Below are 13,293 nucleotides of genomic sequence, written 5' to 3' on the forward strand. Positions count from 1 at the left end.
CCTCATTCAGCTTGGGGATGGCGCTGCTGGTCCAGCCTCAGATGTGTGAAGTCAGGGCCAAATGAGGAAGGTGGGCGTGGAGTGGGGAAGGGATGGCACCGCCTGTGTCCTTACCAGCTCCTGCTGTTCCAGACAGCTGCTGAGATCCTACTACAACCACGAGGAGACCAAAACAAGTCACTTTCCTCCTCTTGACAAAGGGCAAATTCCCTGCCCCCAGGGGAGGGCTGCAGAGAGACGATGGCTTCACGCGAGAGGAAGGCGTCGACTGACCCCCAGCTCTGAGCATGGACACGTCCGTATTCCAAAGCCCTCTCTCTGCGGCCAGCACACACACATGCGTGGGCTCCAGCTCTAGCCCTTCAAATTATTCTCCAGTCTCACGGAGTCAGTGAGCCCTTGTGCACGCGAGTGCGGGTACAAACTGGAGGGGAGGAGGGGATATAAAGGCTTTGTCTGCATAAGCTGCGCAGTGACTGCATCCACACCTGTAGACCATCCCACAAGAGGGCTGAGGGGCCCTCCCCAGCTCTGCAGCACCGCATGTGCTGTGTGTGTCTGTGTTACACACAATCTCCTTTTGGGAGTGTTACCAACTGGGCTGTGGGTGGTCTTGCCTAGTGGTTAAAGCAGGAGTTCAGCCTCTGGGTGGGCAAAGTCCAGGAACAAGGGTCAGTGCCAAAGGGACAGAAGCTGGAGGGTAACCGCAGTCATAGGTCACAGGTGGAGCCGAGGAGCAGGGACATTGCCAAGTGCATACTGCGCTCAGAGCAGCCAGAGAGGAGCTGCTGGGCTAAGAGCCAGCCAGCTGCCTTGCCTGCCCAGTCGGGTGATGCGGTCAATCAGGCAGCCTGCTACGGGCCAGCTGTTCTTATTGGGAGCCTGGAGACTGACTCTGCTGTGGGCCCTGAGCGGGAGTTTTAAAACACATAATTGGGGTCACTGTTTTCTCCTTCTGCTTTCCCTTTACCGCCATGAATCCAACCAGGCAGGACTCGGAGTCCTTAACAGCAAAGATTTACCTACCGCATTTCAACGGCAACTGCAAAACTGGCCCCCATTCCCCATCCGAAGCTCAGGAAATGCTGCAAGTACCAGTAAATGGCAAGAAACTAAGAGCACCCATAGGCCGGACTGTACGTAGGGTGTAGGGATGGTCTGGTGTCGGCAACATACATACTGTGCAGACTGGGAGGACTGAGATGCTGCCTCCGTCTGCCGTGGGCAAGGAGAGGCCGAGGCGTTGCCCAGTTGGAGCGGCCTCGCAGCTGACTTTGTAACACATTTAGCTCCTTGAATTCTGACTCTCCTGGGCCATTTAATTGGGGCTCAGCTGCAGGGTTTCCATCTTCTCCTGCCTCTGCCATTGCTCTGGGTAAGGTTCATCAGGCTGCTAAGCCCAGCGTGAGTCTGAGATGCCCTCTGACTTGCTGGTTCCCCAGCTAGTGACGTGTCCCTTAAAAGCCAGTCTGAGGGCCTGGTGGCGATTCTCTTTTTCAGCTATGACGCACTCTTTCTGGGAGCAGCGTCGTGTTCTCTCCAAACCACAACTTCTCTTCCGCCTTCGTCTCTTGCTCATACACGGGCAGGGAGACTTCCTGAATTATCGCAGTAGCGCAGAGAACCAGTCGGGCTTGGAAAGGGCCACTTCTTCTTTCAGTGTTTTGCAGAGATGAGGCAATGTTAAGCATTTCCCCCCGGCACACGCTGCACCGGGTCTCTGCGAGTGATGCCTGCGCCCATCCTTTGCTGGCAACCCTCTTCAAGCCAGGGTAAGCAGCTATGGGGGTGGAGAAGGCTGCTCTAGGTGGGTGGGCTTGGAGCTCAGTCAGCCGGGGGCATGTTCAGAGCCCACCGAGTGATCTTCCCTAACAGCTGCAGCGTCTGGGGCCGCTCAGCCAGCAGCTTCTTGAGGGAGATGCGTTCAGCAAGGCACCAGGCAGATCTGTGGCTCCAGTATGACAATTGACTCAGGTTTATTTAAATGCCAAACCTAAGACTTACCCTAGACCTAGACTGATTTCCATGCAATGGGCTTTCATAGCTGTAGAGGAAGGTAAAAACCTCTTTCTGACCGATGCCATTGAGAACTAGCATCTGGGTAGGGCTCAGCTGTGGATCTGTGTGTGCTGTGCTGAGCTGGGTAAGTGCTGTTCTCCCCGCCTGTAGAGATGGGGAAACCGAGGCACATGGAATGCAAAGGCTTACTAGTGTTAAGTATATGGATTAACCTGGAAAAGGTCACAAAGCAAGTTGGGGCAGAGCTGGGGTAGGACCTTGGTCTCTTAGAACCCAGTCGGTCACCTTGACCATTGGAGAGCGCTGCCTTCCTAGACAGGGATCTTGATGCTTAATAGAACGCTACCTGGAAGGCTCTGGAGCCGTTTTCCTTGTACGTTAGCCTCTGTGCAGATGTGACGGGTAATGGATTTCAAAGCAGCGCCCATGTTACCAGGGCTCTGTGGCTCCCTGAGAGCTTCCTGAGTCCAGTTGTGGGGGTGGAGCCATTTTGCTGTGACAAGAGACTGGAAAGGCAGCGTCACAGTCAGAGATTTATTATCTTTTGGCCTGAGATGTAGGTTGCATCCTGGTGATTGAATTCTTGCTGGCTTTGCAATAGCATCTTCGCTTGGCCCTTTGTAAGTGCGCCAGCCTTCCTCCCACAGATCAGCTTGTCCAATCTGAGCCAGTGTAATTCAGCACCGCTCCAGGGACCTAAACCTGCTCAGTGTCCACCTACTTCTGGGTGTCCCAGGGTGCCCTGAGGTGGGCTCGCACTGGAAAAGCTTTGTTAGATCACAAAGAGCTCTGTTGGGAGACCCCTGGAAGGTACATCTCTGTAAGGGGCTGTGGATTTATTTGGCCTAAATTCAGACCCACTGTGAATGTGGAAGTTCTCTGGAAGGCTGCTGTGCAGCATTCCGGTAAGGGAGACTGAACAAGGAACAGAGGGGGGAGGCCACGCCCAGAGAAGTCAATCTCCTAGCTGCATTCACATTGCTTCCCCTGCCCCCCCCCCCCCCCCAAGACAGGAAGAACACGTGAGTCCTTCCCTTTCGAATCCCGGGCCCACGCTTCCCATTAGCTGGGAAGTCAGGGCCTTTCATTTTTAGTGGAATCGCCTCTGCCAAAGAAACCCCCTGGCCTTAAATTATACGGAAATAATTGTTCCTCAGCTTTTCACTGTGTCCCCACCCCCAAAATGAGGGAGGAATTAGTGATTTAATTCACCTGTGCTAATCACAGTTTAAAGCAGCAAGTAGCAAAGCTCGATTTAAGTGATCAATTTTAGTCTGGTTTTGAATTTGTGCTGTAGTAACCTTTTTCTGATTCTCACTGATTGGTGTAATTTGTTACTTTTTGCTAACACTATCTCTATATCACTTAAGCAATTAGGTAGCTTACTGTACACTTATTCAGATACTTAATTTTTACATTTTTGATGGTAAGAAAATGGTGAATGATGCATTTCTTACTTACGAGGTGATTAATTTTTTATTTGTGGCTTGGATCAAGCTGCATTTGTAGAGAAGTTGGAATTAAATAAAAAAGGCACAAAACCAGCATTTTAAAAAGTGTTCTTAAATAAAACTACATTAAATGTGCTTAATACATAAGAAAAAAAGTACATTTCTCAAACATCTTTTGCACTTAAAACAAAATGATTTCTTAAACAAAGGAACTATTATCTGTAGTTAATAAATTGAACTAATTTCTGGTCACCAGTCCCGTCAAGATTTTAGAACTAGTAGATCTTATCCTCTCTTGCTTCATTTTTATTCATAGATTGGAAGCAGAAAACAAGCTTTTCTGCTCTTTCAACTCCCAATCAGTTTCTCAACTTCAAATGAACTGGTCATTGAACTGAGTAAACTGAATTGAACGTAATATTCTCTCTGAATCAGCAGAAGAGATTACTGCTGTCAAAAGCTGCTTTAGCACTTCAGTGAACTCTGGGTTCCAAGTGCTTAGCCAGGGACATCCACCAGTTCAGGAGTTTGACTTTCTTAAAAACTTTTGGCACCAAACGTACTGCTTGATTATTATTTATTTAATTTACATTATTTTAATAGATTATAGTCAATTTAGGCCTTAATACAGGTTTTCATAATTTCAAATTTAATTTACATGGGTTTAGTTTTAAAAAGAAAAAAATATTTAAATAATAAAAGGACATTTAAAATAAGTAAAAAACAAAAAAAAAAAACAAAAAAACTTCTCTGATTATTTTAAAAAGCCTGGATTTTATCCATTGTGTTGCAAACCTTTCACCTCCCCGCATTTGGTTGCCTGTCCTGGTGTGAGAATAACCTCTCTGACAACAGGCCTGTGTCATGCTGAGTAACCCCCAGGAGTTACTCCTGATTGCCCCTGGTGTGAAGGAGAGAGAGATCAGCCTCAAGACCTCTATCCTGTCACAATATGTGGAACCATAGTGCAATGCATCCCATCTTGGTCCTGGACTCTTGTCTGCCCTAGAGAATCTCCAGCAGATGTTCCCAGTGGTAGCTCCCAGCAGCACAAATAGACCAGGCTCTGGTGGGCTCCTTGCTGCTGAGATCTGCTCCTGAGCACCAAATCCACAGTGGAGCACTCAAAACCGGGGTCGTGTTTGTGTCAAGTGGGGATGCCCCTGACCCCAAAAGGGTGGAGTGTCGACCTTTGATTCCAAGGCAGAACTTATGGTTTCCTCCTTCACCCTAGCCTAGCTGCTGTTTACATCTGAAACTTGGCTCTGGGTGTGTTTGCTTTTCTATAAACATTGTCTTTGTGGTTTGCCCCATCTTCCTGCCCATCCTGAAAATGTTTTCTCTCTACCTCTGAGTGGAGCCATTCTAGAGACCCAAACACATACCCAGGGCTCCTTGCTGGGCTACTGTCTTGCTCAGTCCCTCTAGAAATGTACCCCAAATCTTGCAGTCATTTGGAAGGCAGTGGCGCATGGTTTCCCTCTCTGCCCACAGCCTTCCAGGGCGGTAGACAGTGTGTGAACTCTGCAGTTGGGTCTTTGCTTGAATATTGCAAGTCAAATGGCTGCTGAGGATCAGGAGCAAACAAACTGCATCTAAACCATGAGAATGAGATGGGTGTCATCTGCAGGAGGATTTAGGCAGCTGGAGCACAGAGTGCTGGAGGATCAGTAGGTGGGAGAGCTGTTTCTCCATGAGATGACAGTGAACTGCATGGCAGCAGGGGCTGCTGAAAGAGCCATCTTTCTATTGAGGTGACAGTTGAGGTGCTTCAAAAATATGGAGGCATTTTTCATAAGACTACAGTAGTAACCTGCTGTCCAGAACAAATTCCTCCTTGGGTAATTACAGCCTGTTAACCGCAATCCCCCTATAATTTCACTTGAATGTGAGCGTCATTTCCCGCGAAATGCTACAGTGCATCTTTTACAGAATCACTGTGTTCTGCCCCAGAGGAGGCTGCATTTCAGTGGTGACATGAGTTGTTGTTTTTTTTATATATAGACGCAGTTTGAGTGCTTCGGGAGCTACCTGGAATGCCAGTGCTACAGCAAGGCAGGCTGTTTAGTTACCTCTAACCCTTTTAACATTGCTACTCATGAGTTAACAGGACTCCAGAGCTTTTACATGGTTATTTTTTGAGCTGGTTTGAGATTCTACTTCCTTAAAGTGCATTTTCTTACTTGCAAACTTTCACTGGCTCCCCAGCAGAGATGTTATCTGCTCTCTGTCATAGCTACCTTCTCTCTCTGGGAAGGAAATCCTTGTAAGGTAATTAGCCCGTAACTTAAATTAATGACATCTGAAAGGGACATTTAAAACCATTCAGGAGTAGCAGCCATTTGAACTCAAAATAATCCAATTGTTTGGCCTCCAAAGGCAGTGATCTCACTAGCCATGCTAGAGAACCCCCCCGCTCCACCCACTCCTGGTTTTCCATTAACTCTTTCCACAGCACTTGACTTAGGCTTTGTCTGTACAGGGGGGTCTGACCTAGTGACTGCTCCCCAGTTAGTTGCACTGGTACCAGATTGCTCGTAGTTGGGTTCTGAAAGCAATCCTGGAGCAGCGAGAGGAGGGGTGTGTGTGTGGGGAAGATCCCCCTCGATAGAACGGCTGCAATGAAATCTGTACACCCCTCCACATGTAATAAAACTCCTATGGTGCATGGAGCCAGGGGCAGAGGGGGGAGGAAGAGGGATGCTGCAAAACAGGATGCATGCAAACCCAGGCCAGTGCATTGCTTTTACCTGCAGTTTCCATGGGTGGAGCCGATTCCTGTTTTGAAACAGGGTTTGTGGCACTAGAGCTAATTGTAGCAGATAGTGCAGTGGTTTCCTCTGCTAGGGGCTTAGAGCAGTGCAGGTGCACGGGTAGCTGACATGGGAGGAAATCCCTCCATGCCTGAGAGCCGCCATCCACAACACTATAAATTGCATGAATCCGAGAGACTCTTGCGTGGTGTAAGAGCAGAGAGGCGGTGCCATGGATCAGTGCTGTGGGGAAGGGACAACGCATCCGCCCCACAGAGGCAGTGGGGGGGCATGCAATTGAAATCGGGGGGAGTTCTGAAGAAGTTTGCGGGAGATGAGCTCCCCATAGGACCCCAGGGAGTCATTCCACTGTCCTCCGCCAAATCCCCGGGGCACTTGGCAATGGCTGTGCAGAGGGGTGAAGGGAGGCTGATTGGGGCTGCTGCACTGCTCCCTTGGGCGACCCACTCCTCTCCCACGTGGCAGCCAGAAAACTCTGAGGCAAGGCCCATCTCTTCGTAATGCGTAGAACACCTAGTACCATGGAGGTACACCTAGTACCATCCTCGACTGGGCTCTTAGGGCCTATCAAACAGAGAAGCATTGCCTCACCATGTCCAGCTCTGAGCAGCAGCAGAAGTCATGCAAGTGACCCACGACTGGGCCCAGGTAGCTGGTGTACAAGTCCCGCTCAAGGCTCATTGGTTTTCCCTGAGGGTAAAATATCCCAGATTTTTGCAAACCTTCGGGAGGTGGGGGAGGAAGCATTAAGGTTTTCATTTCCCAGCTGCTAATGAGGCAAAACCTCACCAAGGAGGGGGCCCCTCATGGAGTGGCAGATGATACCATCCATTCATTTAAAATGCAAGTGTAACGTGTTTCCATCAGTAGCCAGAGTCTTTGGGGTTTTGGTCAGTACCATTTGCTGCCCATCAGACACTAGGCAGTGTTTTTTTTGGCATGGCTCCCTGATGGAGAAGCCCATTCTCTATAGCAGAGGCACTCCAACTGGGGGGCGCAGAATGTATTCTGGCAGGGCATGAGAAGCCTTGGAGGCGGGGGGGGGGGAGACTGACTGCGCACATTCATGCTCTTGCATCCATGGAGAGCAGCAGCTGCTGGCCGGGCGCCCAGCTCTGAAGGTGTCACCTCCACCAGCAGCAGCACAGAAGTAAGGATGGCAATGCAATACCGTCCCACCCTTACTACTGCTGTTGGTGGCGGCGCTGCCTTCAGAGCTGGGTGCCCAGCTGGCAGGTGCTGCTTCTCTGCTCTGTGGCTGCAGAGTGGTGGCTGCTGGCCAGACGCTCAGGGCGGAGGCATAAACTACCACAGACACAAAGAAAAGGGGGCACAATCCAATAAGTTTGAGAACCTCTGCTCTATAGTGTAGTCAGAGGGAGGGAGGAGCCCTACAGAGGTTGGCACGTGGTTAACAAACCCAGGCTGTCTTCTGCATATACCTGCAAACTGAAGGCCCACGCTTGTTAGGATGCTGAAGGCGGCGGTTTCCAGGTGGCATGCTGGGGTGGCAGTCAGTCAGACGTACCTGTTCACTAACAGCTCTCTGGTAGCTCCAGCTTAAGGAGAGGTCTTGATCCTGCTCTGTCATGTGAAATACAGTCATGAGCAGCAAACACGCCTCCTGTGGGGCTGCCTGGTGCAGTTCTCTGTGCCACCTGGTACCTCTTGAGTGACATGGACGGCTTTCTGGAGCCCATGGGCTGAGACTCCGTTCTCTAGCCAAACACTGTTCGTTTGTCTCCCCTTCCCTAGTGTGTAGGCTCCCTGGGGCAGAGACAGGTGTCTTTCTTTATCTGGACAGCACCTAGCGTAGGGGGGTCTTCATCGAGGGCTGTGGTTCCTAAGTGCCACTGTAATCCTCCTCCTCACAACTTGCACGTGCTGAAAGCAACAAAGGGGTTAGGCTGCGAAGGCGTGAGGTGGGGAGAAGAGGCACCGCCTGCATTCTGCTGTAGTGACACTTTCAACCTGCCGTGTTGCCATTGGACAGACCCAGTTAGCATCGGTGAGACAGAGAATGGAAATGCACAGCGGAATCCTCGCACATGTTGGGACCTCATCTCTACTGGGATGTTTTATCAACTTCTCTGACACCTGCAGTTACCTTCTGAGCCTTTTTTCTTTTTTACCATTAATTTAATCTCTTTGTTTTCTCCTCCTAGATCAAATGGCTCCAATCCGGGCCACTCTGCTGCTGCTGCTATCGAGCCTGCTCCAGGCCTCTGCTTACAAGCTGCCAGCCATCCAGCTCAGTGGCCAAGATGATACAGTTCGAGGGAGCACGGCAGCAGGCGGGCTTCCTGCAGCTGAGGGCTCTCAGCGGGGCCAGTGGGTGTGGGACACAGCAGGGGCTGGGAGCACTGACTTCCCTGTGTTTAACCGTGAGAAGAGGGAAGCTGAGGTGAAGTCATCCAATCATTCCACTGAAGAGACCACCGCCAGCCACCACAACACATTCTCCATGACTCCTTCAGAGCATCCCATGGAAGAACCCAAGTCCTCTCCAGATCCTGAACTGTTAGAAGAAAGTACGTCCCAAGAAAACCAATATGATAATTCTACCGCTACAGCAGAGCCATTGTCTGATGACAGTGCTGACAACATCTCCACAGAAGTGGTCAAAGTTACAGCGGGCAGCCATCTTGATACCCCAGCCAAGGCGGCCCCAACTCAGGGCTGCAGCAATGTCTCCTCAGAAGCGGCAGTCATTGGGACAGAAGAAATCCTCGTGAGCAGCACAGAGAGCATGGAACATGTCTCCTCTGTCGGGCCAATGGGAGTGAAGGAGCTGGGGGAGAGCTCACCTACTTCACCACCTGAATCTCAGACGGAGTCCTCTGATGGAGTCCTGCTTGTGAAGGAGTTGGCCAGTTGGAGGCCTGGGCTCTCTGTGGTGGGAAAGACGCGTTCTCCTCACGTGAGGCCCACAGCGGGTGGCTCTGTCACAGCGAAAGTCCCCTTGCAGGAGCTGCCCATTCACACAAATATCCTGGTGGGGAAATGTTTGCTGGCCATCTTCATCCTAGCTCTTGTGGCTGCCACCTTCATCATCTGCACTGCCGTCCTCGCCACCCTGCTGTGGCGCCAGAAGCGTGTCTGCCGGGTGCGCAGGCACAACAACACTGAGATGGTGTGTATCTCGGCCCTGCTGCCCGACAGCGAGCCGGTGGCCAATGGGGAGAAACCCAGCAAGGTAAAGAGGATGAAGATGCCCACGGACAACAGCTCGGAGAACGAAGGAGACAACCTGACTGTAAGCAGCTTCCTGCCGGACCATTAGACAACTCACCACCTGCCCAGGGGTTCTCCGAGTCTCATTTCCTGGTCCATCCAGCCCCTTCCTGGCACTGGAGTGACCCTATCCATCCCAACATCTTTTGGGTGCAGTGTCCTAGGTGGCCATCTAACTAGGCTTAAGGTTGCCTCAGTCTGTTATGTAAGTACGGGACGTGCTGAATTTAGCCACGACAGGGCCCAGCCCTGAGAGCCACTGAGCAACCTCAACCCCAAAAGACACCTGGCATCCGGCAAGAGAGATCCTTCAGCGAAGAGCATTTGCCAGGCGAGACACTGCTGAGCATATGGAATGGGGGTCCTGGTGACCCTGGTTAGTTCTTCCACCTGGCTTGGGGATTTTGAAACTGCTGTTCTGTCCTCTTGACCTTCACTTGCCTGCTGCTTTTGATGCTATATGCAAGGGGCCAGATCGTTAGCTGGCGTGAATCAGACAGCTCCTGGGAAGCCGATGGAGTTACCCCAGCTGAGGAACTGGCCCAGACAGTGTTACAACTGGGACACTGCTTTAATTTATACTAATGTACAAGGGGCATGTTACTATTTTGCACTTAAATGGGTGAAGGAATCTCAATTTAATGTTCCTTGTTCAAATGAATAACATAAAAATCTCTGTGTACCTGTCTGTGGTTAAGTCTCTTCTGTGAACATCTTCTAGCATGGCCTGGGCCCTTTAAGACAGTGGCTCTCAACCCTTCTGTACAGGGACCCACCTCCCATTCAGCAATCTGGGAAAGTCTGGGTGGTCACACTCCTGGCACCTCTTCAGGGGTCCTGACCCTGGGCTCACATGCCACCACCTGGAGGGGAGTGTCAGGGCAAGCTGCTCAGAGACAGCCCTGGGCGACGTCACCCCTTGGCCCACTCTTCAGAGCCCCTTCCCTTTCCAGTGCTGCATGATGGGCTGTGGGCACCCCAATGCTGAACTCCAGGCAGTCGCTGGCAGTAACCGTAGGTATCAAACACGGGGCATGTACCCCGCACTGGGAGGGAAATGTTGGGTAGTGTTTCTCTGACCCCATTCCTCTCTTGACTGTCCAAGTCATGGGCCTTTAGGTTCCAGTCTTTGTAATGTGTCCCTGCCCCATGGTCTCAAACATCTGACACTAGGTGAACTTTTCTTATAGGAAGGCACAGGCCAGAGGACAGTTACTGTTGGCTGCATCTTCTCTTGTGATGAGCCGTTTGCCCTGGGGGTCGTAGTGTGCTATTCACAATGAAATTGCAGGCTTGTGGCTAAATGCACTGTGATTATTTTTATGCCCCATGTACCGAGTTTGCCGCTGTTGAAATCAATATTCCGGGGGCCTCCTACCTCTGAGCAGTGACTCGCTGAGCCCTATCTGATCAGACACAGGGAAGGAAATGATTCTTTGCACAGGAAAGTCCCAGGAGCTTGTGGTTAGTTAGGGCCCAACTCGGCAAACTGCTGAGCCCCTCCCTGCCTCATCTGTGCTGAGCTGCATGTTGCTCTTTTTTGACCCGCTCGGTAACCATCAGCAGGAGCAGGGCTACGTTAGCTTCAGGAAGCTTGTAAGCCTGCCCGTTACATTTCTGCCTTCATCCCTAGCTCACCAGCCGCTAAGGAGAAAATGGGAGGGAGTGTGGATTCTCCCACAGATCTGCACGTCTGTGCCGAGCGGCGAACTCCATCTGGCCACTCTGCGGCAACTCGCAAACGGTGCGGGTGGGCGGGACTCTTGGGTAGAGCAGGAGGCGGTAGAGTGGAATTGGAGCCCGAGGTCAGAGAGAGAGTCAGAGGCCAGGTGCCAGAGCCAAAGTCACCTGGAGTGAGACAAGGCAGGAGCAGGACTGGAACAAGGCGGGAGCCAGGCTGGGAACTTGGCTGTGGGTGAATGTTTTGGGCAGCCACCACTCTGCTGCTGCTTGGCTTAAGAGCTGGGCTGCTGCCTCTTCCGACCACGCTGGTCCGGCTGCCTGCTGCAGGCCAGTGCCACTCATTCAGTTGCCTGCAGACTGGCTCTGCTGCAGGCCTTGCTTTCAGACAAAAGGATGGGCTCGTGATTAAGATGCTGGACTAGGAGTCAGACAGTCTGGGTTCAATTCCTGGCTGTGTGTCACTGTGAGCAAGGCAAGTCATCTCTCTGCCTCAGTTTCCTCTATCTGTAATACTGAGATAATGGCACTTCCTGTTACAGGAGTGCTTTGTACGTGTCAATAGCTAATAGAGAAGGTGTTGGTAGCTGGAGCTCAAGAATAGGTTGGGGTTTTGCAGGACCAATTCAACTCATGGTGGTTGTGCAACTGCGAATGGCTTTCTCTAGCAGCCCCAGGAGGTGCCCCTCCCTCACCAGGGAGCTTCAGCTGATCCAAATCGGGTTTCTCTACAAGCACCGCACTCACTGAAAACCGGATTCAGCACTCCGTGCTAGTCCGTCCTCTGCCCTGATCTTGGAGCAATGCTTTGCTGCAATCAGTGACAATACAGGGAGACCATGTCACCTGCTGGGGGAGGAGATAATTAAATCTCCATCCTGCGGGCACTGGAACACTTCCCCGCCTGAAATAGGGGAGCTAGCGCCTAGAGCTACAGTGACCTCTAGGGCCCTCCAGCGGGACAGCCTGGTTCCAAGCTCACCCCTCCACACAAGCTTTCCCGCTGGCTGGCCGCCTCTGCAGGGTGCCTTCCTCCCCCCGTTAGTGCTCTTTTGGGCTATCTCCACCCGTGCGGAGGCCCTGCTCTATCCCTGCGCTTTCCCAGGCACGCAGCAGGGTCAAGGTGCGGCCCATCCCTGTCACGGACTCGCAGATCGTGCCCACTCTTGGCCCTGTGCGGTCCGTGGGCAGTGCCCCTTTCAGTGAGACAGCCCTTCTCGGGGGTCCACTCTCTCTCGGGGTCAGGCCCCTCCACCTCCTGGAGCCGCACCTCTCTGAGCCTTAGCACGTCTGTCTCTGCCATGGGCCCCCTCCGGGAGTCCACGCGCTCTGGACCCTCTGGGCCTCTTCACCCCTGAAGGGGCTGATGCCCCCTGTTCTCTAGACCTGAGTGACTCTCAGCCAGCATAAAACAGGAGGGTTTATGGAGAGTTGAACACAGCAGAGGAAACTCTCAGGGCCTCAGGCCTGGCCTCTCACAATAACAGCACTTCCCATCTCCCTGCAGCCAGGTGGGCTCTGCCTGCTCCCCTCGCCAGCCCCGAGCCCCCCTGCTTCCCAGCTGGGCCTCAAGCCCTGTCATTGTCCATTGTCTTCTCTCCAGGTAAACAGGGTCTTAAACAGGAAGGCCTGAGTCCCCTCTCCTCGCAGCTCTCCTCTGGCTGGAACCGGCTGGTCAGGTCACCAGGGTCCTCTCTCCGCAGCCCATTGTCCCCCACTGGCCAGAACCGGCTGTGTCTCCTGGGCTGGGGTCCCGAGTCCCTCTCTGGTCCTCTGTAACAACAAACTCCCTCTCCCCTCACCTCGTTAAACCAGTAACACCCAGGGACATTGAGTCCCACCCCCTGTGCATGCAAACCCTGGAAAAGAAAGAAACCCCCCCCCCCCACTTCGTCACAATCTCCTAGTCCCCCGCTGCTCCTGGGCCTCCATTCCCACTCACCCCTCTTTTCTAGAGCCTCTTCCCCAGGATATGGGCCTGGGTTACCACCTGGCCCATCACAAGCCCTGGGCATAGAGAGCTCCTCTGAGATTATGCCACTGCTGCGTGCCAGCCACTGGGGCGTAACTGATGCAAAGTCCTCTAATAACGATCGTCTCCTAATGGGGTGCATGGCTCAGAGCCAGGCCACAGG

General features: G+C 52.2%; 1 protein-coding gene across 1 annotated transcript; it reads left to right on the top strand.

Moving 5' to 3' along the window:
- The first annotated feature begins 1,485 nt into the window (after positions 1–1,485).
- SELPLG (selectin P ligand) lies at positions 1,486–10,166 on the top strand. The gene is given in 4 exon segments (XM_030583263.1): positions 1,486–1,772; positions 8,410–9,117; positions 9,150–9,265; positions 9,267–10,166. Coding segments are annotated over 4 exon segments (1,128 nt in total). The 5' UTR covers positions 1,486–1,729; the 3' UTR covers positions 9,528–10,166.
- The last annotated feature ends 3,127 nt before the right edge of the window (positions 10,167–13,293 follow it).

The sequence above is a fragment of the Gopherus evgoodei genome, chromosome 13 (assembly GCF_007399415.2).
Source record: "Gopherus evgoodei ecotype Sinaloan lineage chromosome 13, rGopEvg1_v1.p, whole genome shotgun sequence".
Lineage (NCBI taxonomy): Eukaryota > Metazoa > Chordata > Testudines > Testudinidae > Gopherus > Gopherus evgoodei.